Genomic DNA, 26,345 nt, shown 5'->3' on the forward strand with positions numbered 1-26,345 from the left:
GAATACTATCCCCTGGAGAAAACGTCTAGTTGACAAGATATTGTGATTGAACTCGCGATCGTCTATACCGGTGTAACGGGGAATACTACCCCCTTGAGGAAACATCTAGTTGACCTGATTGTGAACGATTTGGCAGGTCGTTTGTACCGGTGTAACAGGGAATACTATCTCCTTGAGCAAACAACTAATTGTCCTGATTGTGATGACTGCACTGGCAGGTCGTCCGTACCGGTGTAACAAGGAGTACTGTCCCCTGGAGCAAACCTCTCGTCCTGATTGTGACCGTATTGGCAGGCTGTTTATACTGGTGTAACAAGTGGTTGGCTCTGACCATCATTGTACTCTACGTAATGTGTTGTGTTTTAGGACGACAATGTGTCGATGTGTTTTGTGAGATGGCCTGGTTGTGACAGGTCCCGTCTCTCAAAGGAGCATTTAATGGGCGGTTCCTGGGATTTTCCTTTCTGACAGACTCAAGAGTACTCTGTTCATGCAGAGAGGATGAGCATTGGCCTGCCAAGGCCTTTGGAGTTCCATTTCATTTCTGCAGTGTCTTTCGGATGAGCAGACTAAAGAAGCAAACTAAGTACTTACAAAGCAAATCCCAGTCGAGTATATCTTTGACTAATTTATTACCGGTATATCATCATCTGTTCAATAAATAGACCAATCTAAAAACGCAATGATTCTAGACGACACTGCATCACACTTCACAAGAACAACCACGCGAAACTGTGCTCAGGCGAATTACATACAGAATTGATGATAAATGTGGAGGTCTTAAGGGAGAAGGTAACACTCATTTGAAGGAGCACTCAGCTAGAGGAACACTTGATTTGAGGAACACTCAACCTCAAAACTGTCATTCTCTGCCAATAGTGATACAAATTCATTGATAATTAGTCAGGATATAAACTAGAGAGAAAACACGACTAATGGCTTAACACGATATCACAACATACCACTACTAACAACCATAGCATCATTTCACAGTATTTCACAGGACACCTTCCTCAACAAGACAACAAACCAGCAGAGGAACTGGTCGTCAGATGTAGCGACAGTAATAGATTACTGCGGCTATCAACTGCATGTTGTGTCTTTCTCACTGACATGGTATATACAGGATTCATGTTGTCTCTTGTCACTCTGTTCACGTAATGCTTGTCACAAGCATCACAGAGTTGGCCAAACTGATATGACACGACAGATGACATAGTGATAACATACATGTATTCATTTGAAGTCATGCTGTGAAGCTACCCTGATCTTACGAAATACTGTAAATCAATACCCAACATCAGCAGAACAGAAATATATACAATAGATCACCTTCATTCCCTAATCATAAAATAGTCATCTTATTTACAAGCTATTCACAATAAAATCACTAAGGACAGCCTTCTAGTCAGCTCAGTCAAAAAATATAATCCTTACACTAACAGATTAGGTAACCCATTATGTCTTACTGGAACTGAGTATCGAATCCAGATAAGCCCCACATATTTATGCAAGTATCAACTTGTGTCTCATCCCCTCCCCTCAAGAGATCAATCGTTATATGACAAGTAAGTGGTTCCCCTCGGGCATAATGGGCAACACAGGTTACAACACCAACCACAAGTACAAGCTAGCTATTTTCGTCAAGATCACCAAAAATTCAAATAACATAAAACTAAATCACTTGCTAAGGACTAATGTGAATCGATCAGATCATTGAAATGGTTTAATATGACCTTCCAAAAGAACAATTATAACATGACAATCGCTTTAAAAGTCGCTAAGACATAAATTCCGAATACACCATTCTCACAAGCTTACATGTGATAAGGTGACAATCTTATAAAAGTGACTTCTGCCCAACATAAAAAGCAGTATTATGCAAGAACAGCCTTCAAACATTTCATTTCTCACACACAATCATAACTTTTTAAAAGAAGGATCTTTTTCCGAAAAATATTGTTTATGTAATTTTCTAGTCTACTCTGTCCACTCTGCCTAAACCAGAAAGACTGCCGGATAGCCTTAAACATTTACGGCAGCTGCATGAACAAGAATATTTCAAATAAATCTCCTACATCTGCCGGATTGCTTTAAGCATTTAACTGCATGAAAAAGTGCAGCTGCAGGCAGTTTTATAAAGCAACTCTTCAAAGTGCTAGGCCTATATCATTAAGCATTATAGTCATATGTAAGCACTGCAAGCAGGAATTCTAACAGTCATGGACTTATAATCACATTAACAGGTGGGATAAGATATCGGCAGTAGGGTATCGCCATGCAAAAAGTTGCCACTGATTTTCAGTGAAATGACGTCAAAATACAGACTGGACAAAATCGATGTCAGTATCAAAGTTTTGAAGTTCACAATACATCAATGCAATGCTGCAAGCAAAACCCTTTATCATATAAATCAAGAAAACAGTGATCTGTATGATGACAGTGACTAGAATAACATGGGAATACTTGGTTTACAATTACAGAATCAACAACTACATATGTATATCTGTCATGAAATAAAGTTCAAATGCAGTATGTCAACCTACTAGGCCAATGACACACTGTATGTTCACAGCTGTCCAATCCATGAGTCTTCTAACAGAGAATATTACTAATGTTTATCACCCCTTTGATATAAAATCATTTGATACAAATCCAGCTTCTCAAATGTTCTCTTGTGACAAAGATCATCCATGCATGAGCCTAATCCACTTCAAACACAAATGTCTTGCGAATGAACTTAATTACTTAATGTACAAAGGTTGTAAAACACACATTTACATAGGGGTCAAAACATTTAATTTTACATATGAAATTAGAAATCCAATGACCGCCACATGTACACCTTTGAATTCATAAATGAGCCAATTTTGAAAAAGAATTCTCAACAGACTAATTTTGTGGTAAGAAATCAATAAATGGAGACGTGATATATTCAGGTTTACAACTCAGCATTTGAGGTTATCTGGGTGGTGACTGAATATTCATGCATTGATGCAACCATTTCTGTAAGCTCAAGAATGGATAATTTCTATCAGGTTGTCTGCTGTCGAATGCTGGACCATATATGCCTATTCACAGCTTTGCTAGAGAAAACCACACCAGACACACCGACACTGCAGTCTGTACAACCTCTGGCAAAAGCAAATAACCTCAATTAAAGCCAGGGTAAACAATATTTCCAGAGAAAGAGACAAACAAATAAACTTGTACTTGTATTTTGCAAAAGACTATCATTCTTTTTCAAAATTGGTTCAGGAAAATTAACTGCTGCCTTCGAAACGGGAATGAATGAATGAAAGTTGGAAAATGATTCAAATGTTGGGCCTAAGCTGAGAAGAATGAAATGCTACAACTAAGACCATTCGTCAATATACATGAGCTAATCCTATGGCCAAACAATTCAAGACCGACATACAACATGAACAGGAATCACACATCAATGAAGCTAATTTCTCTAGAATCAGGACGACCATGACGCATCAACAGAATGGACACTACCAGTTATATTCAGGAAAATACATACAAGACAAAATCAACATGATTTGCAAATGGAAGTTTGAATGATTGCAACTAAATGTGTGGTCAGTAACACCAACTTTCTCCTCGTCATTCACATGGACTTCTTGGCCACTGAACGCGTGGTTCGTCGTGTCGTCATCGCCTGGTCAGCACTAAGATCAGCATGATCGTCTCCGTCGATGTTATCGTCGTCTGGCTGGACTTTCATCTTGAAGCAGTAGATATCGAGATATTCACAGATTTGAATACACACTGACGCAGAATATCGAACAATGTCCACTGTGCTGTACAGCTGCAAAGCATAACCAGAATGATTTTAATGGTATACTACACTTAGTTACCGAGTCAAGAGATAAGTGTCAACTGGGACATTATTACTAATATCAGCATATCTCAATACATAATTAGGTGATTAATTGAGGGTAGAGAGAAAACGTAGTCCCAAGAGGAAAACTATGCTGCCTTATAGAGTTGAAGATGAAGTAATGTCACATTTGGTGTCTTGCTGATCAAGGCACTGAGATGATTGTTGATCCGTCTGATGGTAGGAAATTCACAACCTCCTGATGAAGAGCCGAGACCACCACCTCAATGATCTCAATGGATGACCATGCTTGAAGTACTTACACAACACAGGACAAGAACGTAATATTCATTGACAAGCGTGTTGAAGTATTGGTTGAAGAAGAGCATCCCGGGGCCAATCAGGGCCGAGTCGAGGAAACTCATCTCACTCTTTGTCATGTGCGCCACCTGCAAGAGCGACAAGAATTATGTTTCAAATTATTAAAACTTTGTCAGCAGATATAGAACAAGAACACGGATTTCACAAGTTGTAATCTGTCACACTCTCCTATAGTCAGACTGCCTTCAAAACATACACATTTAATCTCCGATTCTATCACAGGTTTTCCAATTAGCCTAAAGATGGCATTTGTGTGAGTTCTACAACACACCCCATGACTGAATTGTATAAGACCTTCCGATCGATGCAACTTTTCGTTTGTGATCAGAAACTCTCTATAAAGTGGGTATGCCCTAAAAATGTTGCATCCATTGAAAGAAAGTAGCAGCAATTTCACTGCCTTGATGGAATGAACTAGAGCAGCACCACTTACCACCAGCTTATTGGTTATTTTTGCCGCGACCAGTCCAAACGACAATATGTATAAACATGGATGATTCTCAAAGATCTGAGTGGTCGATTTTTTGTAGATCATCAGGGCAAGAAGAATGACAGCACCGATGGGGAACGCTGGGAATACAACACTCGTATCCTGCAACACAAAAACAGGTTTGAAAAAGCAAGAACCTTTGAATTGCTTTCATTACTGTAGTCACAATTTATATAATTAACTAAGCTGATTTCAGCTCATGTATGGCTACATCGCCTTGCAAACTTTTGGCATCCTCGTTGCTGCCAACAACAGCTCATTCAGTGCTGATTATCAAGATGTGGACTCGTGAAGGACAAAGGTGACCAGATCATTCAGCATTGTGCAAACCCAACAAACCTTTGGATTGTGAAACCATGTACATGTACTCAATTCTCTTCAAAAACTTACCGCCACGGTCGCCCCATTTTTTCCTATTCCTCCTTTCATAAATATAATAGTAAAATTTTGATGACATGTGATTGCTGCAACAGCCACGCTAAATAAAACCATCACAATCTTCATCTCAAGCCCGATCACTGGCACCTGCAACAGAAAATGTAAAACTGATAGGAAATGCATTACTCTGAAGACAAACCCAGCACTGAATCAATGGGCCACAACAAAGATCATAGACTACGAAGTTAAAGTTTAGTTTTTTACATCAGAAGGTCTGTGAGGCAATCAACATTTGCTTGGAGCATCACCTATGAGGTGGGATCAAGGTTATCCACCAATGTCTAGGTTATTCTATAAGACTCTGATTTCAAAAAGAAGTGCCCTCTTTCATGAGTGTAGAACAGGTTGTAGCTGTCTTCCACTCACCTTCAAGGTCCAAAAACTGGCTCCAAATATGGCCGACACAATGTAGATAAACATGATACTGAACTGAGCTTCAGTAACGTCAAAACTGAAACAGGAAAGTGAGATCATTTATTCATAAACCATGAACAACAATGTTCAAAAAACCATCAAGTATAATCCTTCAAGGACTTTGAATCAGCAGAATACAAAATTAGGAACAATTGCTCCGGTCTGTGGCCCTGGTTCAAAGTTCTTCAAGGAGAACAAAACAAAATCGCTGTTTGTTGAGTTCAATTCTATTTTAAAGTATGTGACTATTTTACTTGAGAACACTAATAATATTTTAAAAGTTCTAGGCAAAACCACAACACATGGGTTCATGGAGAAGTTTCAAAGATTTGATCAATCAATCATTTTCATTAATCATGTGTGTTTGTTAATGTTAGAAACTAGAGATATTATGTTCTCAGTACACGATATGATTACTGATTACCAACTTAAAGAGTTAACATGTGAAATCCTATTAAGACATCTAAAGTAATCAAAAGAGAGAGATAACAAGTTATTAGGATGTCCATGGTCTGCTTATGGATCGTAAGCGGATGAAAGCATCAATTATTCAATATCATGAAGAGTATTCATGTTCACTTAGAGTAGTATGTTGTCATTGAACGGGATACCGGTGGAGAAAGATGGAGCAGACAAACATGTACAATACAATCGCAAACGAAATTTTGAAAGCAAGCTAGAGCAAGAAACTTCCTATGATTCTGGGTTTTAACAAGCAGAATTATTAGGCCTACAATACGATTACAGCTGACTTGTTAAGAGTCTTTCATAATACGTCATAACTGGCAGATTAGACTTGGCCAATGTTGAATTAAGGCACTTGCCCTATTTCATGTGGAATCAAGTTCTCTGGTGGTTTTATGAATGTCTGGTTATCCAATTCAGAAGCTAGGCCTATTGTAGTCTCGAAAGGAAGCCGTGTAAGGCAGAGTTATCTATCGACAGAGACTTCACCATTCTGAAAATAGTTGTTGTCATAAAATTTAATTGCTAACAGTTCGGTTGAACTCTCAATAACAAGGCCTGGATGTCATCTCAGTGTGACATCTGTTTTTATATATCTGATGAAAGATCAGACTTTGTCCCACAAATGTCAAAGGACAAACTAACTGCAATCAAACTACATAATCATTTGTAATAAATTGGCATGTTGACCTGAATTGTTAGCATATTGATAATGCATTCAAAGATTTCTACAACAAAACACAGGGAGTCCCATACAATTCAATCATATTTCAGCTCATAAAAAACCTCACATGTGAAGTTCCAATACCTTGTGCCAAATGGTATTGAATACGGTCACATATCACAGACACAGTTCATATGGCTATTGTGTGGAATGATCAAGTCCAATGAAAGCTGATAGGACCTACTGGTATCAAGGACCTAGTACAACTCAATAGATATTGCACAGCTGCTCATACACACAACCTTGGCGGCAGCAGGCGACGATACTTTCATTAAAATTAATTGATTTCATTGCTGAATGATATTATTTTAATCACAAGCTCACCAACTGAATATTCAGACTACGGTACATACACTCTACACACCCAATCCATGCAACCTGGGCACAGTCTGATATCCCTCAGATGAACCCGTAACTATAAACTGCTCTAAAGTATGACTGTCTCACTGTCTCCCCTTTTACTTGAGGGAATCTGCATTCTTCTCATTATCATACTACTTGGGTCAGATTGCCCACAGTTCTGAACAAGAATAATCCAAACAAGATCCCTTTGCCTCATGACATGACAATGCAATCTAACTTGGTGAGAGGCCACATGAAAACAACAAGGTCACTGCATGCGAGAACACCTGAGGACAGACAAATCATGAAGATGACCACAAATATTATTTTTAATATCATGCACTGGAGCATGCGAACCAAACAATAATAGGATAACATTAAAAGGGAAGAAAATGACAGACATTCCAATGCTGAAACTAAGGATTAGGTATGATGATGAGCAGTATTCCATATTGGGCGGAAAGCATATGGCCATAGATAGCGAAATGACCACCTCGTGAAAAACCGCGATAGAATGGAAAGCTGTATTCTGTTTTAAGGAATGATAACTATTCAATCACTCCTATTTTTGAATCTTACCCCAGGTTTTCTACATAAATGGATGACAAGGTACACAGGGGCAAAGGAAGCAAAACACACAACACTGACTACAGCACAACATGCATTGCGGGTCTTACGCTCCAAAATTGAGGGTTCCAGTAACGTAGGTTTGCCAGTGGGCGAGATAAAACATGGCAACAGAGGTGAAACCGACGAAAAACATAAGACCTGGCCGCATTCCTAGTTCCATGGCGCAACACCACGCCACTGTGATGAAGACTGAAATAAAATATATTCTGGTCAGACACGGGATGCAACCAGTCAAGTCATGTGAGTGCGGTTGATGAAGGACAATGAAGGTGACGGCAATGATTCTGATGATTAGGGACAAGTATCACTTGTTTCAACAACCTTAGAAGAACAAACCTACAGAATCATTGCCAGTCTGTCAGTGTCACCTGTATTGCCCCCATCTGTGAGCATGTTATAGATGTGCAGAGGTTAGGGAATGCAAAGGAATGATGGCAAGGGGTCACCTCAAAAGAAGGAGGCCCTCCCACATCACTGCGAGGTGCAGAATAAGATGGGTTAGATGGTTAGACGCAGTGGGCTAAATTCATGCACAGTAAGTGACAGGACAGGAGAGCCTGAATTGACTGTGAGTCTTAGTATTAGTAATCATGATGCATTGCCTCATCGCTGGTCTAGGGTAATAAGGACCAGCAATGATGTGCCACCAATGATTTCTGACACATCTTACATCTTAAGTTCCCATGCCAAAAAGCAGATTAAAATACCCAGGCTATCATACTGAGGTGAAACAAGCATCATAAGGAACTGTCATCAAACTAAACAAGAATTAGACCCACATCAACAGACCACTTCTACCGCAACCATAAACACACACAGGTTACCATGGCAACACCAAATCAAAGAAGTAATTCTGACTAATTGATTTTTCAAGAACACAGATCATGATCTTACGCTACTTGTCAAAATGATCAGCATTTGCTCCAACGGTAACAGTATACCACATCACTTGCCAATCTTAGCCTTGCTTTTAGCATGTTCAATTACTTATTAAAATTCACCTAACTTTCAATTCACTTAACCTTCAATTTACAAAGTGTGAAAACATTTGATCATTCAGTTTAGCCCTGAGGACCTTTCTTCACTGATCAGGCAATGAAAACCAATTTTTATGAATTTCCTCTCTGTATTGGAGTTACCATTGTCAAGACGGCTGTTTCTGTGCCATGTATTGACGAACTTTATTCTTACATTGCAAACCTGAGTGTACCAGTCACATAATTCTGCCAGTGGGCTAGGTAAAACAGGGCAATAGCGGAGAAACACTCAAAGAATAAGACATCCAGGTTTGTTCCAAGATACATGGCACTGCACGAAGCTAAAGTTACAAACACTGAAACAAACACAGAGCATGGTTAAAAACGCAATTCTTAACTCAATATAATGTATGTCTTAAGGGTTGACCACAGGTTCTGCCATTTTGGCTAGAACTTGAAATCAGTAAGCAATTAGAAAGAATCTGGAGGTCTAGCCAAAATGGCGGTACCTGTGGTTTAAATAATGGAGGGGTGAGGGAGTGAAATTGACCATAACATGCAGGAACTACACTGCTAATTGCTCTAGAAATAAACATCATAAATAGGAAAGTGAGCAGGTGCTTTCAGATAAAAACAACAAAATAACATTTACAACATTCAGAGGAAAATGAGAAACTAGGAAACAGAGCAGCTGACTCAAGAGTCAAGTAATCCTCTGATCATAGTGCAATGTCACTCAAAGTACGAACAACTCAAATTTACAGTTTACTCCCAGAAGTAATACCTGGCCAAGGTAGTTACTTAGTTCCACCATTGTTAACTTTATGAATGTATCACTCTACACACTGATGAATAAGTAGATACATTTTGATTATTTTACTTGAAGTTTGCTACTGGAATTTCATGAGTTTGATTATCATTGTTATAGATAGATTTTGCTACAGCACCTACCAGTAGAAATCGAATCACAACCATGGTCAAACATTTCACCGAGGGGTGAGCTAGTGTTAGTTCTTCTGGCCTGTTTCCCATCGAGGGCATCAAGGGTTTGATAGATAAATAGACCTAGTGCGCAGGTCAGGAGAGCCCAGGCTGGAATCTGAATCAAAAATAACAAGTTTCATTTACAAAGACGGTTATGAGGACAGAAAGTTTGGATGTGCCATTTTCCTGTGCACGGTGACAATGCTTGGATGTAACATGACATTATTGCTGATATTGATAGGCCTATTGACTATTCAAGTCACGTCACAACCTGTGCACTCCTGGGTCGGAATACTAGTACGGCACGCGCGTCTCGACGTGGTGATATTTAAGAAGTGGCGATATATTACAAGATCTTTATTCGTCTGCAGCAAGCAGGAGCCTCATTGGGCAATCAGGTGAACTACTTTCCCTTTCAAATTCTGACTATCACCTTGACGAGGACGCGAGGTCATTAGGCAATTAGCCATGTTCTTCTGCCTGTCTGGCCTCTCATGGGAACATCAACATTATCACTCAATTGAATTGTCATCAGGAGGCTACCATCATGAAGCCTATCTACTAAAACACAACAACCCAGCCGCTGCACTCACCGGTGACTTTGCATCTGTGCTATAGTAACAGACAATAAGGGAGGTGACAACATTGATGACAAGCCCGACGAGAGTGATGGAATTCGGAGCCCATGATCGAGGAAGCAGTTCCACAAGCCATCGCCAAAATATTTGCATCACCGGTTCGGTGATCGAACTCCCCAGAGAACTGTACTTATGCTCCGACAGTCTTTTCAGTTGGGCAGGGGAGAGAATCTCGGTCATCTTTAGGCTCCCCAAAATGCCTTGATCACACTCGCCCATACAAGTTTTCTGTGGAGAAATTCAGTAAATTTGTGGACGTCAAAATCCACGATCACAACAAATTGCTTGTTGGCTGATCATTATATTAGTCCCCCAATTCTGTGGTAATTGGTTGTGTTCATGGCGCATGCGTTGACGGACTGAGGAATTCCCTATGTCAGGTGACCTCCTCATTCTTCTTGCGGGAAACCATGAAACTAAAGTCTATCGAGAGGACGGCCGTCTGATAAAGTGTCGTTCCATAACTTTATGATGGCCAATCAAATTGGCGACGTCAAGGGTCACCGAGGAGAAGAGGATGACAAATATCACGATCTTGTTTTTAATATCTTTATTGAACAATAAATTATTAGAGTAGAATTTACAACTTTTTTCTGGGAGTTTCTACAGCAGGGGATAGAATGTCCGGGAACCAAGCATTCTGTCACTCACTTTAATCTGGAGCTATTGGCGGTCATAGTACAGAACCATTTATAGCATAATCCGACAGAATACAATAGGCCCGAAAACTTTTTCCAGTACACCAGAGTTTTTCCCCCGACTCTGTGAAACTTTCAATCTAGCATTTGAAATGTTTAGGACAAATTCAAATGTTCAACTTGAACTGGTATCTTCATCTGTCGATATATAAAAATCACTAATAGGTTTTACAAAAAGATATTTCTAACAAAAAGCTATGAAGGCACTACATTTGTGAATAGGTGGCGCTCCAGTTTGGTAGGATTCGTATCCTAGTGTAGCAGAATGGAAAGACCACTGGAAAACGTGTCCTTCCCTGGTTGGTGACGTCGGGTTAAGGTATGGTTCTACTGAGACTTGGTCCAGAGTTATTTCTGTCTCCATGGAAGTCTTTTCACGGAGGGAAGAGTTGATCCATGACCCTGAAAATGAAATAAGATACATCGATATTATAGGGAGCGTCTCAGAAGCTTAATTGTTGTGCCCTAAAGACCAGTCTCCATCTCGTATGTGTTGTTTGTTTCCCTGTGCGTTTCTTGCGTTTCTTGTGTGCCACGACTACGATTCTGCAAAAATTGCAGTTATAACCCTGGGGTATCGATCCGATGAGTCCGTGCTGAACTTCCAGCACTATTGCCCCCGTAGCCTCCACCCATACGAGCGTTGTCTCGAAGCTGAGCGATGGCAATACATTTGAGGGTCAAGATGGAATAGACGTTTCTTTAGCCTGCTCTGGATATACGATCATATGCATCAGGTGGATCTGAGTCGTATTTGGTTACACAAGTTCTGCATTCTACCTGCTTAAACTGGGCATTGCCACCTCGTCATTCTGAAGACTGGTACTCATCATTCTCGCCTTCACACCTCATGGGCCAAGGGGTCAGTCACCTCTGAAATCATAAGACAGCTCAAGTTAATGGTCAAATTCAGGAACACATGTATTAAAAGATCAAGATTTCCTTCCAACAAATGTTCAGCAAGACTTACCTTTCACTTGGACAATCGCAACGTGAATTAAGACTATAGAGACCTGCCACTTAAGTTTCCTGGCAATATGGTCCATCAGAATAGCACCAGGCAGCATACTAATGCTGTCTTTATCATACCTTTAAAGGCACTATGGCAAACTTCCATCTCCAATCACATCAAAGTATGTTGGATCAAACACCCACATAGGGTCTCCTTATCATCATGATCATATACATTATCAAATAATAACATATCACCTTCTTTTCGGCGAAACTGAGACTGAATTATCCACATTGTGTTCAACTGCGTTCATTTTGCAGTCAATTCATTAGTTACCAACGTATGCCTTAGAGGGGGCAGAATGGCACTGTTTAAACAAGAAGTCTCATCAACAACCTCAAAGAATATTGGCTAGAACGGCACTGTACTGGGTCCCAGTAATAAATATTGCCATAAAGACATATGATATTGTTCTGGGACTTATGTAAGATTAGTTCTCTCCGCCAAACCAAAGACTGAAGGATTAAAATCTTGTGTTTATAGGCTAACAAATGCAAACACTTCCAATTGAACCCCCTACGAGAGACGAGTGGCTCTTCGTCTCTCCGACTTTGACACCCAACTGCGAACATATCAATAGATCAGCCAGCGGTCCTTGGTGTCGCCGCGTGGGTTACGTCCAGTGAAAGTGTTTGCAAAGGTCAGGGAACCACGATCTGACATCCATAACCAGCGTATCCCCTTTTCATGCCAGTTATAGTCGGGTGCTACACCACAGTCGGGAGAGTGGCCGCCAAATGAATGGTTGTTGAATTTAAAACTGTTAACTGTTTAAGTCAATTTACATATAATATAGACAAACCTTCATGAATTCAGTGGAGATTTCCACATCACAGGATAGAACAGCAGTGATGGCATCTCGCATGATCACTTCCATCTTCACCATCCTGACTTATAGACGTGCGCCTTTAGTTTCTTTGAGCAAATGGTATTTGATTAGGGATGGCAATTAAAATTGCCGTTGAACATGTACATGAAGTACATTGATGTACATAATTCATACATGTCTGGCTTGAAATTTCAAACTGCGCAGTTCATTCCCGCCTTGATTGTACGACCATTTCTACAATAAAAACCCTTTGAAACCAACCCATACCTTTATCAGGAATAGATACTGTGCCTTACCTTCTACTGCAGCCCTTTTGATTTGTTTCGGAAAATTTGAAGGCATTTTTACGTTTGAAATCGGAGAAAGTGTTCCCGCGATGTTCTCCGCATCTCACACACCAACCGACTGGCGTTCGAATCAACCGCGACCGATCATGATCAAAGACAATACATTTGACGTAACAGCATCCGGGTACCCCCTTCAACCAGGCCGGCTAGTAGTTATCTGCTCAAGCGAGACCTTTGTTCTGTCAATGATCAATATGACAATTAGCATTGTCAAAATGTGGGATTTGCTTTAGCACACATACTTGTACATGTACACTTGCCGAGCTGTGGAAGTGCATTAGGCAGGTTCCGTAAGCCAAAAGACGATGCAAATGCATTTTATCGACGATTTTGTTTAATCATTTCCCCAATTCCTCCTACAATCAAGTATAAAAGATGGTTCAGTGTCGTGTAAATCAATTAGCAGATATTAAAACCACCGATTAAGTCAGGATGATACCAGTATGCCATCCTTCTAATATAGGGGGACCATGGGCAGGAGCTAAATGAGAAAATCTCATATGTTAAAGACAATCCTGGGGAAATCAGGGACCCTTCAAGCAGCAGCTAGTTTTATACTAATATGTACAGTGCAAGCTCTAGTGAACTCACACAGCTGTTCGACATAGGGGAGCCGAGCCCCCAAACCCCCGTCCTTCCGACATGTTTTAGCCAGTGCACTGGGGGAAGCCCAACCCCCGCCCCCCCAATTATACAATCAATAAGTCCTTCTGAGACGCTTTAAACCCAGCCCGGGGTTTAAATCTTGATATAAGATGCAAAAACCTTGGTGGTCAAGATGCTACAGGCCCTGAGAAGCAATAAACAATTAAAGACACTTGTGAAGGACTCTATGATTTGAGGGACTATCTTTCACTTTACACCACCCATGCACCATGTACACAATGTGCAGCTGATGTACGCCATGGGCATCCCCATCTATTAATAGACTTCAGCCCCAGTGACGTATATTCGACAAATCCCAAAACGAGGCCGTACCACAGAATTGGGGGACCAAAAGTATGATCAGCCAACAAGCCAACAAATTGGAAATATGGCGAGGAATGAACTGTGCATGCGCAAATCTGGTATCCGGTCGTTTTGCTCCCTGACCTTTTCGCCCCCAGTCGTTTCGCTCCAAATCAAAGACGTTTCGCTCCCTGGGACTTTTTGTTAGAGATTGAGTCATTAAGATTTGTTGAAATTCATAGATAAACACCACAATGTAAAATATAAAATAATATTCGATGAATTTGCGGGAAAGTGCAAGTGTCAAAGTAGATGTGCTTTCCAGCGTTGTCGAATCTACCAAAAAGGAATCGTTTGGCCATCCCCCTTAGCCTTAGGAATGTGTCTCAATTTCAGTTCACCATACTGACGGCACTTCACCATGGTTGGGAAGGTGAAATATTTTACCATGGAAAATTCTACATTCACCATGGTGAGCATGGTAAACTCTGATTTTACCACGGTAAATCTGAGATTTTTTTCGTAAGGGTCATCTCCATCCAAACCAATTCACCGACTTAATGTTGTCCTCTTTTAAGGCAACAAAATAATGAAAGTAGATGCAAAAACAGGATAAGATGGATTTAAATGTACAGCACAAAACTTTTTTATTCATAAAACATAGACTCTTTGTCGACAACAAAAACTCGAGAGAATCTTCCCCCTTCCGAGTACCGAGAATATTACACCATCAAGGACCTTTAATTCGAATGGGCCAGTTAGATGCACAGCTATTTATTCAAGTTTGCATTAAAATACATCAAAATGTTTCTGCAAATGAATTTACACCCACTTGACATTAAATACAGCAGTCAGTTCAAAGAGAGTTTCAAAATACAAGTAGGTCATAAAAGCTCTTAACAATACATGGCCTACCCTGAACGGTAAATCCAACATACTTTACAAAGTACAAAGTTTGTAAAAAAATATATATAACACATCACATCCTATGATATATTGTGCATTATCTCAACAGTTAGTTGTCATAAATACAGACTATCAAGTTGGTATGGGCCCAGACCGGGACAAGGCATGAAACAAATGTTGTGGCTAAACCCCTCAGGGATAGCGATTCTATGCACAGACAGAATTATATTTATCCAAATCCCAATATAGTGAGGTTGCAGTGCGGTTGCGGAAAGAGTAGTAGAAGGTGATACGCTCCATTGTACCCTGAGAATGCAGCAATTCAAGCGTGATGTTTTAACAAGCTTACTCATTGAATAGATTCGGCCCAATTCTAATGGGACATTATTATCACATATTCAGAGGGCAAGAGGAAAAATATGACCACTTCCTCAAGGGACAAACTAATCACCCAACTACATAATACTAGTTGTATTAGCACAGGACATTTTTTTAGGATTACCGTACTAATGATGTGATCTTTAATAAATCAAAGGATATGACCTTCAATGTTAGGAAAATCATGTTGATAATTATAAAATACCAAAGGGAAGGTTGAAATGGGCTTAGTGTGAACCTTGAAGAACTACTAACTTCTCAAAACACATTCAGCACTCAGATGCAGTTGCTTTCTCAGCTGCAAGAGTTTAATTCCCATCTCTAAACAGCCCTCCACAGGTCTGGAAGTTCATGTACACATTTTCCAAATTAGAGTGACACATCCGAACATCGATTGTGAATATGACAAAAACTCCTGAACCAGCTGAGAGTTTGTAAGGAATCTATTCACAGAGAAGTTCAAAGGTGCGAGAAGGTATTGTTGCAAACCCTTGAAGGGCCATGGATCACTTCACCTGGTGCTCTCTCAGGGGCACACAGAAAGGGACAAATAGTCTTCTCAGGGGTCCAAGAGAAAGCGACAGAAATACTCCACACCGTTCATACGCTACCAAAATAAACCATTGGGTAAAGCTTGACAAATTTAGCCGTGACACCGTCAGTTACCACATTAGCACGATTGATGAAACGTTCATGTTATGTAACGAGACGACAAAAGAAAATCACTGCACAAGGGGTGCAAGATTCGACACACAATTGCTGAGAAGTCGGATCTTTGTTGGAGCGATATATAAGTAAATGGAGTGAAAACTGATCAGAGTTAGACGTGAAGAAACACTCAGGGCTCTGAATACAATCCTCATTTTGTAACAAAAATATCTTGGTACAATAGGATAACATAGTAGCAAACATCAGTCGATGTGTCCCTTGATTAAACAGGCAAAGGGCCAGCTGCCCACATTGATGGGGTTGTTTGGGGGTACTAACAGCAGCCCATGCACTAAGGAAGCCATTTTCTGGCTGCGACCTTTTACATTTTGACCAGGAGGACACCAATGGCTCTTCAGGTACTGGTACTCTAAGCCAGAATACAGTATTAGGGGAAAATAACATTGTGAAGTTGCTGCAGTATATTCTGCAACAGAATCTAACTCACATCACTTGGGGAGGAGCTATAGTGTCCACGACCAGTTTTCACAATGAGAAATGAACTTCATATTGTTAGAAATATTGGTTATACTCCTCTTGAGGCTGCAGCCGCTATTGATACAAACATGATTGTCATGAAGGATACCGACACAAACAAACTAGTTTGACAACTTTTGAAAGATGGAGCATTTCTACAATTGCCCATAGAACCATGCCACTTGAAAAAGAACATCCTCCCCTTGACCCACAAGACCCTGAACAGTTTATGATGTTTTGATTGCAAAGAAACAACATGAAAACCTGATCCAAGTTTGTAATCGGCCATTTTTGTGGTTTATCAATAGCAATTCAAGCAGTGATGTTTTCTATCACACGACAATGATATCCACGACTGGTTCACCTCAGCAAGTTAACTTTTTCATCAAGCACAAATGTACTGATCTACACAGTGACAATTCATCAAGCTTATAGGGTGAGACCAGTCTCAAGAGGAGCAGGTTTTTTTGAGAATTGAAATCAGTAAATGAACGTTGAGATGAGAAGATGAGAGAGATTAGATTTTTCACAATGCAGCAAAGAAAAGAGTTCAGGAAAATCGTCTAGTGTATGAATACACTCATTACTTCAATTCTTTTCTCAACCATAGTCGTTGTCCGTCAATTTGACATCTGTTTAGCGTCTGTTTTGGCTACTGTCACCACATCCCTTTACTAGAGAGGTGGGTCCTGCGGGTCACAATATAACCAACGGTTTTAATGTTTTCAAAATAAAAACATTCTCAAGTCACACCTTTGCCTTTTTATTAAACTACTCAATGGTTGGTAATGAAAACTGCAATCAGTGGGGTTCTCAACTACCCTCAGCTTTAAGAATAAACCTGTAACTCATTGCATAACTTCCCTGAAAGACCAGGCACAAGAATAACATATCCGATACAGAATATTCATAATTTCCTCTAAAGACCCATGGGCTCTGCATCCAAAAATAAACCCACAACTCAAATTCTCAAACTTGACCATCGCATTAACAATGAGCTTGCCACAATGCGGTGAATTCAGCATTAATCTTATCAAATTCACACCAAAAATACTCTGGACGATTCCTGCATCCTTTGTGGTCCAGAAACCCTCAGAGTGAGACTTCCGCTTAGTCTGCTCGGTCATTAGACCACTACAACTTAAACGTGGCTATGAATACCTCGTCATTGAAACTAGCCTGACCACAAGATGACAACCAAAGGCAGATTTGATTCATTTTCTTTTGAAGGAGGTGTGAGGCGTGGACCGCCATTGTGTAATCGTCATTGATGATATTAGACCGTGAAAATGCATCAGCGCTGCTTGGTTAATTGTGCAACTTCCTTTCCGTAACACAAGTTCCTCTACAGATCAAGGCTTCTCATCACACCCTAGCATGCAGCTTTCAATAGACGTTTATGTCATCTTGTCAACTAGGGTATCTTTTCCTGCATCACAACCCCTCTTGCTCTTCAAAAGGTATCGACAAAACTGAATTTATGAACTTGCCTTTGCAACAAAATCGATAAGCACATTTTACTTTCAAGAAAACTGCACTTTCTTCAAGTTATTAAAAACCTAAAATCTAGTTATAAATTATAGAGTAATAATTACAAAATTAACTATACAAAACTGAGAAGGGCCTCCTGTGCCTCTCCTCTGAACCACAACAGCCATTTTGGTTATAAAAGCTCTAGTACTAGTAGCAATGCATAACATACAAAGAATCGGCCAAATGTTTGACACACACTTTTGGACTACCAAGTTCTGTGGAAAGTTATGGACATCAATGACATCGACTTTGACAAAGTCTGGTCCACTCTACAAGTAATATTGTCAGCAATTCTGATTATTCAAATAAGTCAAATATTCAAATATTCAAACAAGTCAAATATTCTCCTAAAATGATACATCTAATGAGGTAATAACTTGTTTTACAATTAAAGCAAAGTCTAATGTCCTCCAGCGCATGTTTTAAAACTATAATGCACAAAACTAAAACGATTCTGTGCTCATGTGACTCTCACAAAAAAAATACAGAATCTCCCCTTGCAAATTTCCAAGGTTCCGGGCCACCATATTTCAAGCATAAAGTAAAGTTCACCATGCACCCATCATAGCAAAAAATGCCAGTGCAAAAACTTTTTATGAAACTTTTTGTCAAATTCTCTTAAAATACTTATGATGTTACAGTCACTAGTCCAACCTGGAGCAACAACATGCAGACAATCAATGGAAATACCATCAGTTCTTGTCAGCAGATTACAGTATTTACAAAAACCCACTTCTGTCTGATGAACAGACGTGAGAAAACTTCCCATTTTCTCAAGACACAATCAAATTATCACCATCACAGTCAAGCCAACATACAACACAGGTCATGGAAGAATAATTGCATAATTGCCGCCAAAATATATTATTACAAAGAACATCATCACACACGATTTCCTCTCTTTGGACACTTGGAATACTGTGAATCCATGACGATCATACCATTAGGTGTCCATGAAACTGTCGTGGGTTTATTCGCCGATAGATTTGGCACAAATATCGGTGGCTGAAGTGATTGTGCGCAACCTGGTCCACTGCTGGATGAAGGGGCCACCCCAGGAGTGTCACGACTGAAAACCTCGTCGATATATTGATGACCGTCTGCACCGATAAGCACCCTTGCGTCACCGCGACTGAGTTGTGCTTCTAGTGACTCTAGAGCTGATAGGTGGCGTTGGTGTTCGGTCATGCTGCAGCGATCCCTTGAGAAGACGCGTGAACGTCTGGCTAACAAGTCTGGAAAGACAAAGATCATGGCATTGTTCAGATGTCTTTTCAAGCAACATGTTACAAAATACTGTGGGCCTTCTAAATCTTAACCTATAACTGGCCTACTCAAATTGACCAACCTTCACCTTTTAATTCATTAAATATGACTTCTTCCTCAGCATTCACCTGCTGCCCCTTGGCCTGCAAGGAAGGCCTACACAAAGGTAGGCGGGCAAGGAAACCCTACAAGTTATAACCATGTTAATTGATGTAACAAAGGGTTAGTAAGCCCATAGGAAGCTAACATTTGATATTGGGCAATGAACAGTTAGAATACCAGGCCAGCTGCACATCTATAGGAATGTAACCTACATGAAACTCCATCAGCTTCTCTAGTCTAATTACACACCTACACACAGATTGTCTGCATCTTCACAGGAGGTTTGAGATTGGCCTATCAGTCTGATCAATGTAATTCTTGGCCCATCCTATATGCACCCAAGTGCTCTCAAGGCTGGACATCAAACATCTTCCTTACATTGGCTCTATAGCTCTCTCTGGTCAATGTCGGGGAGTGGTGGGAGTGGGAAGGATGGCATAGTGGTAGTCTCATAACCGGCGGGCCATATTTAGCAATACAGTCCTGCATACCAGAAGGCCTACTCCAATGTGATTCAGTCATTAGAAGCAGCCTATGTGTTATGGCAGGAAACCACATAAGGAAAAACTTTTGGCGAGAGAGGCAAGGTGAAATTAACAGTATCCTTGACTGTATCTGCTAGCCTGGCAACCTGTCCTGAAGGCATGGTAACCAGTGACACCAGGTGACCCGAGAAAGGAAGGCCTATAGCTGGGCACAACACATAGATATATGTGGAGGTCTTCTGTCACCACTTCAGTTAGCGTTTGCAGATTCAATTTCTTTTAGTGTGTGTTCCAAGAGCCCATTGTTGACCTTGAAAACAGGGATTGGACCATGACTTTGATAAACATGGTTCCTTATTAAATTCGTCCCCTGCCCTGCCCGCAGTGCCATCGAGGCCCAGAAGTCAAACCAGTGGCACAGGCACTACACAAGGAGAAGAGTTGAGTGTAGTCAAAGGAGAGGATCAACATAAATCAGACATTCACCACCACAAAGCACAAAGTGAACCATCAGTATTTTTAGAATATAGCAAGACCACGCAACAACTGAATCACCAGTATGCAGAGACCAAGAGATCAGTGCATGTAGGCAGCAGTTCAAGGTATAAAATGTATATTCAGCATTTTCACCTCGGCTTATAATATCTGATGAGATCAGATAGTTTTAGTAATGAGCCATATGTATCTTTAGTCTATCACAGCGCCCAAGGAGATTCAGAGAATTTTTGTATAATTTCCGATTTCATCATCATTAGCAGTGTGATTACCTCAATGGCAAAACCACATTGATGAGCACAGCAAAACCACGAAGTAAGCAGCGCTAGAGTAATACCAAGCATATTATGCATAAAATCCTGCATAACAGGCATCAGCCTGGCTCCTGCTTGGATGAGCAATGACCCACTCCAGACTTGCAGGGTTTGTTAGGTCATTTAGGTACTGGCAGCACTGGCTATCTAGACTAGATCATGCTTGTTCTGGTGTTCTGTAAGCCGGAACCCTGCGAATCTTACATCAAATCCAGCAGCCTGTGAAATGAAGCAGTAGGCCAACCCAATGGTCTTCGGACACTTGTCACTTCAGACACTGTTGCTTTCAGATAGCAAGTCCTTTGGACAGTGATTAATATTCAGACACTTCGTCTTTGGGTCCTTCATCAAAGTAGTCCCAACCTCTGTCATCAACCTGTCATGATGCATACTTACCAATGGTCTTGTAGCCTGGTGAGTGTTTGCAGGATCTGGCATATTGGACGGCCAGGAAGATGATGACACAAATAAGGACACCAATGACACCTATGAGGGCGAATGACATCTCCTTCCAAAACACAGCGGATGTCACAAGGTTTACCACGTTTTCTGCAAAGAGAGAGATAGTCATGACTTAGAATGTTTTATTCTGTAAATTGCATCAGTAACCTGATGGATGATGTGACCATGACCTTTGATACAAAGATGGACATTCAAAAGTCAACCACCTCTAAATGTAATTTGCAGTAGGAGGACCCCTTCCGTTCTAAAACTTGTAGTCCCTCTAGTCCATATGTCCCAAACAACCCTTTACCTTTTTACTCAAGCCAACCTAGGTTCAAGAGTTTAGATGGGAATGAAGCAGTGAGTGACCCTATGACCTGATGAACCTAGAGTCGCCTTGTTCCTGTTTCCCCCTGGGGACAAGTTGGTTCACACTGACCACAATAAAGAAAAGAGCCATGGTCAGTCAGTCATTGAAATGACCCATTCAGATACTGGACTCTTGCACCCTAATCTGCAGCTTGCTTAGACATACAGAAACAATAATCTATTTCAATAATTTCCGACCAGAAATGAAGGATTCAGGCAATTCAGGTTGTGAAAGGGAACAAACAAATGCCACAGAGTACAGCACCAGTTTTCTGATCCTCATCTTGTCAGGGCCGAGACACAAAGAGAACTGTTGTGACTGAGCAGAATGGGCATCATCGTCTGCAGCCCATATAGCCATATTAAATCTTTCTCAAGACTTGTTTATTTTTCCAACAGTGTTCCCCTTTACAAGCAACAACTTGGTAGCAAAGGCTCCACAGAAGCTCTGCAATATCTTCCTTTTCCTATACTTAGCAAGGTTCCAATACTTTTGGATGACTGATTTATACTAAATAGAATTGCTACATCTCTTTTGGTGAAATTTTCACTGCAAATTCAGCAATGGGAATATGAAAACCCGATTTTTAAGAACATCAGTCCTGTGGGGTTTCAAGCCCTCCTCAGTTTAGCTCAATTAAGTTTCAGGGGGCATTGAGAGGTTTACTGGTCATCTCCCTCGAGTAAGAGCTTGGAGTTTTAGATGCCCTTGATGAAACCCTACCACGTCATCAAACATGAGTTCATCGCTAAATATAGCCAGCAAATTGATATTGAATTGAAATAGATAATTGTCAACTTGCTCAGACATGTCCCCATTGTCGCCTGCCCGACAACGGGGGAGTAGATTGGGGACAAATAAAGACAGTACCAATCCATGTCCAAGAGGGTATTTGGACAGCATTATTCCGACTCCAAACTCAGTAAACATTGCTGAGTGGAATAGTTGATGCAGTTGGTTCGGATCAAGCTTTTCTGTTACAAGCAGTTGTCCCTCGGGCAGCAGCGTAACATCAGTTTTCTATTTCAGGTTACATCAAACCCGGAATGAACGAAACGATGGAATGAAATTATGGGGAAATAGTCAGCCAAGTTCCATCAGTTAGCTATCATCCACTTTCCGAATTTCTTATGGGTTTCTTTATTTTATTGACAAAGTACTGACTTGGCACTGACCAAACGTTTTGCCAGACTCCAGAAAATTTTCTTTCCAAGTTTCCCCACCCTCCCTCAGCCAGCTGTTCCCTTCCTGCTCTCAGGAAAACACAATGGGTAAATCAATAATCAGGCCAGCAATTTACCACACTTCTCAAAAGAATGGTTTACACCAAACAAATACCAAAAAATTGTGCAATATTGTTCAACATCACTTCCATGAGCTGAACATTCTTTCTATGATCATCAAGACCAGGCAAGGCCACACAAATGAGGTTTCCATCCCTGAATTCCCATAAATGGGTGGGTGGGGCCGGGGGGGGGGGGGGTCATCACTATTTAGACCTGTGGGTCAATATAATGCTTGTTAAAACCTTTCCATGACTGATTCAAACACACAGGAACTCGACTAGTGACCAGTAACGTTGTAGGTCACATGTCCAATTTGCCAGGACTTGACACCCCAAATGTGGACAAAACCTTCACTTGAAGAAGGTTTGTTTTGTTTATGAAATAAAAGGCTAGGCTTGATGAGCACAATTTGGTGAACTAAGGTGCAAAAACATCTCATTGAGATAATTTCACCCATTTTTCTCTTCTTCAGATATAAGACATCAAAAACTTCTTGTACCCCCTTTGATATTCAATCCAGGCAGAAGAGCTGGTAAAATGCGAGCCACTGCATTTGTTTAGCCTAAACCTATGAGCTATGTGGGGGAGGGGTGGAATGTGTAACAAACCCCAGGGACTCTGAACTTGCTCTGCGCCTTACAGCAAAAGTCAACAAGGGTAGATTAAAGGAAGGGAGGCTTTCAACAATGACTGTACTAAGAAGTGAAAAGGTCATCCATCAACACAACAATAGATTGGCCAGCCAATTTTTTGAAGAAAAATTCTTGCTGGAATTATGTTTTTTAAAAAGAAAGATATATTCCTCGCAAATTTCATCATTTTATAGAACTCCATCATGGAGTTTTAGAGAACAGAATAGGATATGGTGTTTTTTGGTGATAACAATTTGGGAAAAAGATGGGGATTTCCATTTTGTAGTCCACCACAGGACAAGTCCACTCCAAAACAATAGCCCTGAACACAATGCCTTTTGACCATATTCTTCATAAAAAAGATTACCGTACCACCAACACAAACACAGAAAAGGATGAACTATTGTTGATAAAAAATACACCCTTTTGAAAAGCACTTCAGTCCATTGACTGAGCCAGACCTGCCCAGACATGTCTATGATAGCCTTTTGAATTTTTGGTGCATCTATTATCTTAGTTGTAACCATGAGAATTTTTGTTAAGAAATTGGGTCCTTTTGAGGACAAGTCAGTTAGTTCATGAAGGATGGTGCATTGCATCACATTGGTTATTGATGAGACCTGGATAAAACATACGAAATCAAATGTCAAATGTCGAAAATCATCAACATGAATATCGGCTTTTTCAAAAGACAGCTTTGATAATGCAAATTGGAAGTTCTGCCTAGCTAAGGGTTCATTTCGTTATTCATTTCTTGTTTCGTTTTAGACACTTTCGTTTTGTTTCAATGGCGCTATTCTTGGTTTTATTGGTTATCAGCATCTCAAAATTCAATGATGCAGTAAAACGAAATAGATAAGGCTGTAAAAAGAAACAATTCAGAAATATTACTATTAGTCTCAGGTTAGGTACATAATTACCTCTTTTTTGATTTCGACATCGAATCTCCCCACTCATCTCGTCATCTATCTCTTGCAATGTCTTTCTATCATCTCCAGATGGGCCAACATTAAACGTAGAAATCAAGAATGCCTCACATCGACTATCTTTTAATCCACCGCAAGGCTGAACAATCATATGATTTGGCGGACAATCTGAACATTTCGTACACTTTCCTCCTTTGGCGGATAATTTGAAAAATTGTCCCGGTTTGCATTTGGTAGGTTTGACTTCATTAGCATTTGAAGCGTCAACCAGCACCATCGATAACATCAGAATTGGAATAAATTCCACCAGCATTTTCTTGATATCCAACCACATTTTTACTGCAACCTGAAAGATGAAAAGTTATACATAAACTGCTCTGTCTGTCGTTTTATGCTAGACAGTAAATCAATGTGTGTCATATATACCCCTTTTTTTAAAAGTAAATGAGCAAGCACCATCACATTTGCCTTGGCTAGTCAATCCTTGGAAGGACATAGTTTCATCCCAGTGTTAAAAGTGATATAGGCCTACAGAAGAACCTCTCTATTAAGGACACCCTCTGGACTGACAAGCACTGTCCTTGATAGAGAGATGGCCTGATCAGAGCTTGTCCTAAGATCAGTATTCAGAGGTTGCTGGTCGAGGCAATATTATTTGCCAGTTGGGTTATCTCACTAAATTCCCTTTTAGAAATAATGCTCCTGTATAGGTTAGAAAATAATTCATTTTTTGATATTGAGGACTTTTCTTCGGTACATGGGATGGAGTAGGCCATGCCTATAACTTGATGGCCGAGTCAGGAGGCCTAGATTAAGATTAACCGTTTGCTTCAGACAGGATTAGCCCTCAGCCTCTTTTGTGTGATTGATTGGGGATTAGGCTATAGACTGCTGTCAAACCCGTACAATTATTCCACTTAGTTTCATCACTTCGAAAGTAATGACTTCATAGCAACCCTTTCAACACCAAAGATAGGCCTAACGACGAGTAGGCCTATAGTCAGATAGTGCAGCACTCCGCGCGTCCCATCTCATGATCTCGGCTCCACAGAGAAAGCCCGAGACACGGCGCAGAACGTTTCCACGACGACGTCGGCGGGATGGAAAGTCGGGAAAACGGCATAAATCGGGAATAACTTACTCAAGAAGAACTATATATAACAAACAAGTATCCTGTCACAAAGTTGTCCACGATAAGTCCAACAGAGCTGGTCCGTCTTGTTCAGATATTGCGAAATAAATGGAATCTTACTCACTCACGTGCAGACCGACAAGTTCTGGCACGTCGAAAGTGATAAAGAATGTACCTCGTGTGACGTCATGCAGGTGCGCGGGATGCGAGCCAACCAACGGGCGTTTATTTATAGAGGGATGCAATTTCATTCATAACTTTCTATGAATGGACTGATGGTGCTTACAATCAATGGGAAAATCTCACACGCGTTGGGATAAAGGAGATTCCGCACCCAGCCTGCCAGCTGCCAGGTTCGACTGCACCTGATCAGTGCCCCCACGATATCGCTGATGATGAGGGCGCGAGAGACAATGGGTCATGCATTTATAGGCCTACAGATGGATCTAATATCGAAATGAATTGTCTTACTAAACCTTAAGAGCATGACAGTAACTACTCTAAGGTCTAACTGATCACTGACAAAATTACCGGTGTGCAAGGGATAGTAGTCCTAGGGCTGATAGTCCGTGTAACAATAGCCCGCATTGCTAAATGTTTTGGTTAGGGTTAGCGGTACAATAGATCATGCTGCTTAATTGATCAAATACAATGCTACCGGACTATGACTCCAGGGGGACTATATCCGCTGTCAAACCGGTACCAGAATCATTGACTGTAGATCACCCCACAGTCCCGAGGGTCATGC

General features: G+C 40.6%; 2 protein-coding genes across 3 annotated transcripts; both read right to left on the reverse strand.

The window, feature by feature from the left end:
• Positions 1 to 615: 615 nt before the first annotated feature.
• On the reverse strand, positions 616 to 10,588 carry LOC135492102 (cholinephosphotransferase 1-like). Of its 2 annotated transcripts, none has more exons than XM_064778278.1 (8): positions 10,265 to 10,588; positions 9,639 to 9,786; positions 7,758 to 7,899; positions 5,502 to 5,586; positions 5,088 to 5,222; positions 4,641 to 4,799; positions 4,150 to 4,275; positions 616 to 3,814 (listed from the first exon to the last, which is right to left on the reverse strand). In XM_064778278.1, exons 1-8 carry the CDS (start codon positions 10,526 to 10,528, stop codon positions 3,614 to 3,616), a joined length of 1,260 nt encoding a protein of 419 aa, XP_064634348.1. In that variant the 5' UTR covers positions 10,529 to 10,588; the 3' UTR covers positions 616 to 3,613. The 2 variants fall into 2 exon arrangements, with proteins under 2 accessions (XP_064634348.1, XP_064634347.1); XM_064778277.1 differs by lacking the exon at positions 7,758 to 7,899 and adding an exon at positions 8,902 to 9,043.
• Positions 10,589 to 14,818: 4,230 nt separating this feature from the next.
• On the reverse strand, positions 14,819 to 25,730 carry LOC135492861 (uncharacterized). Its single transcript, XM_064779546.1, has 4 exons — positions 25,607 to 25,730; positions 24,460 to 24,811; positions 21,204 to 21,356; positions 14,819 to 19,380 (listed from the first exon to the last, which is right to left on the reverse strand). The coding sequence occupies exons 2-4, from the start codon at positions 24,797 to 24,799 to the stop codon at positions 19,028 to 19,030; spliced, it is 846 nt and encodes a 281-aa protein (XP_064635616.1). The 5' UTR covers positions 24,800 to 24,811; positions 25,607 to 25,730; the 3' UTR covers positions 14,819 to 19,027.
• Positions 25,731 to 26,345: the final 615 nt, after the last annotated feature.

This window comes from Lineus longissimus, chromosome 8 (assembly GCF_910592395.1).
Source record: "Lineus longissimus chromosome 8, tnLinLong1.2, whole genome shotgun sequence".
NCBI lineage: Eukaryota > Metazoa > Nemertea > Pilidiophora > Heteronemertea > Lineidae > Lineus > Lineus longissimus.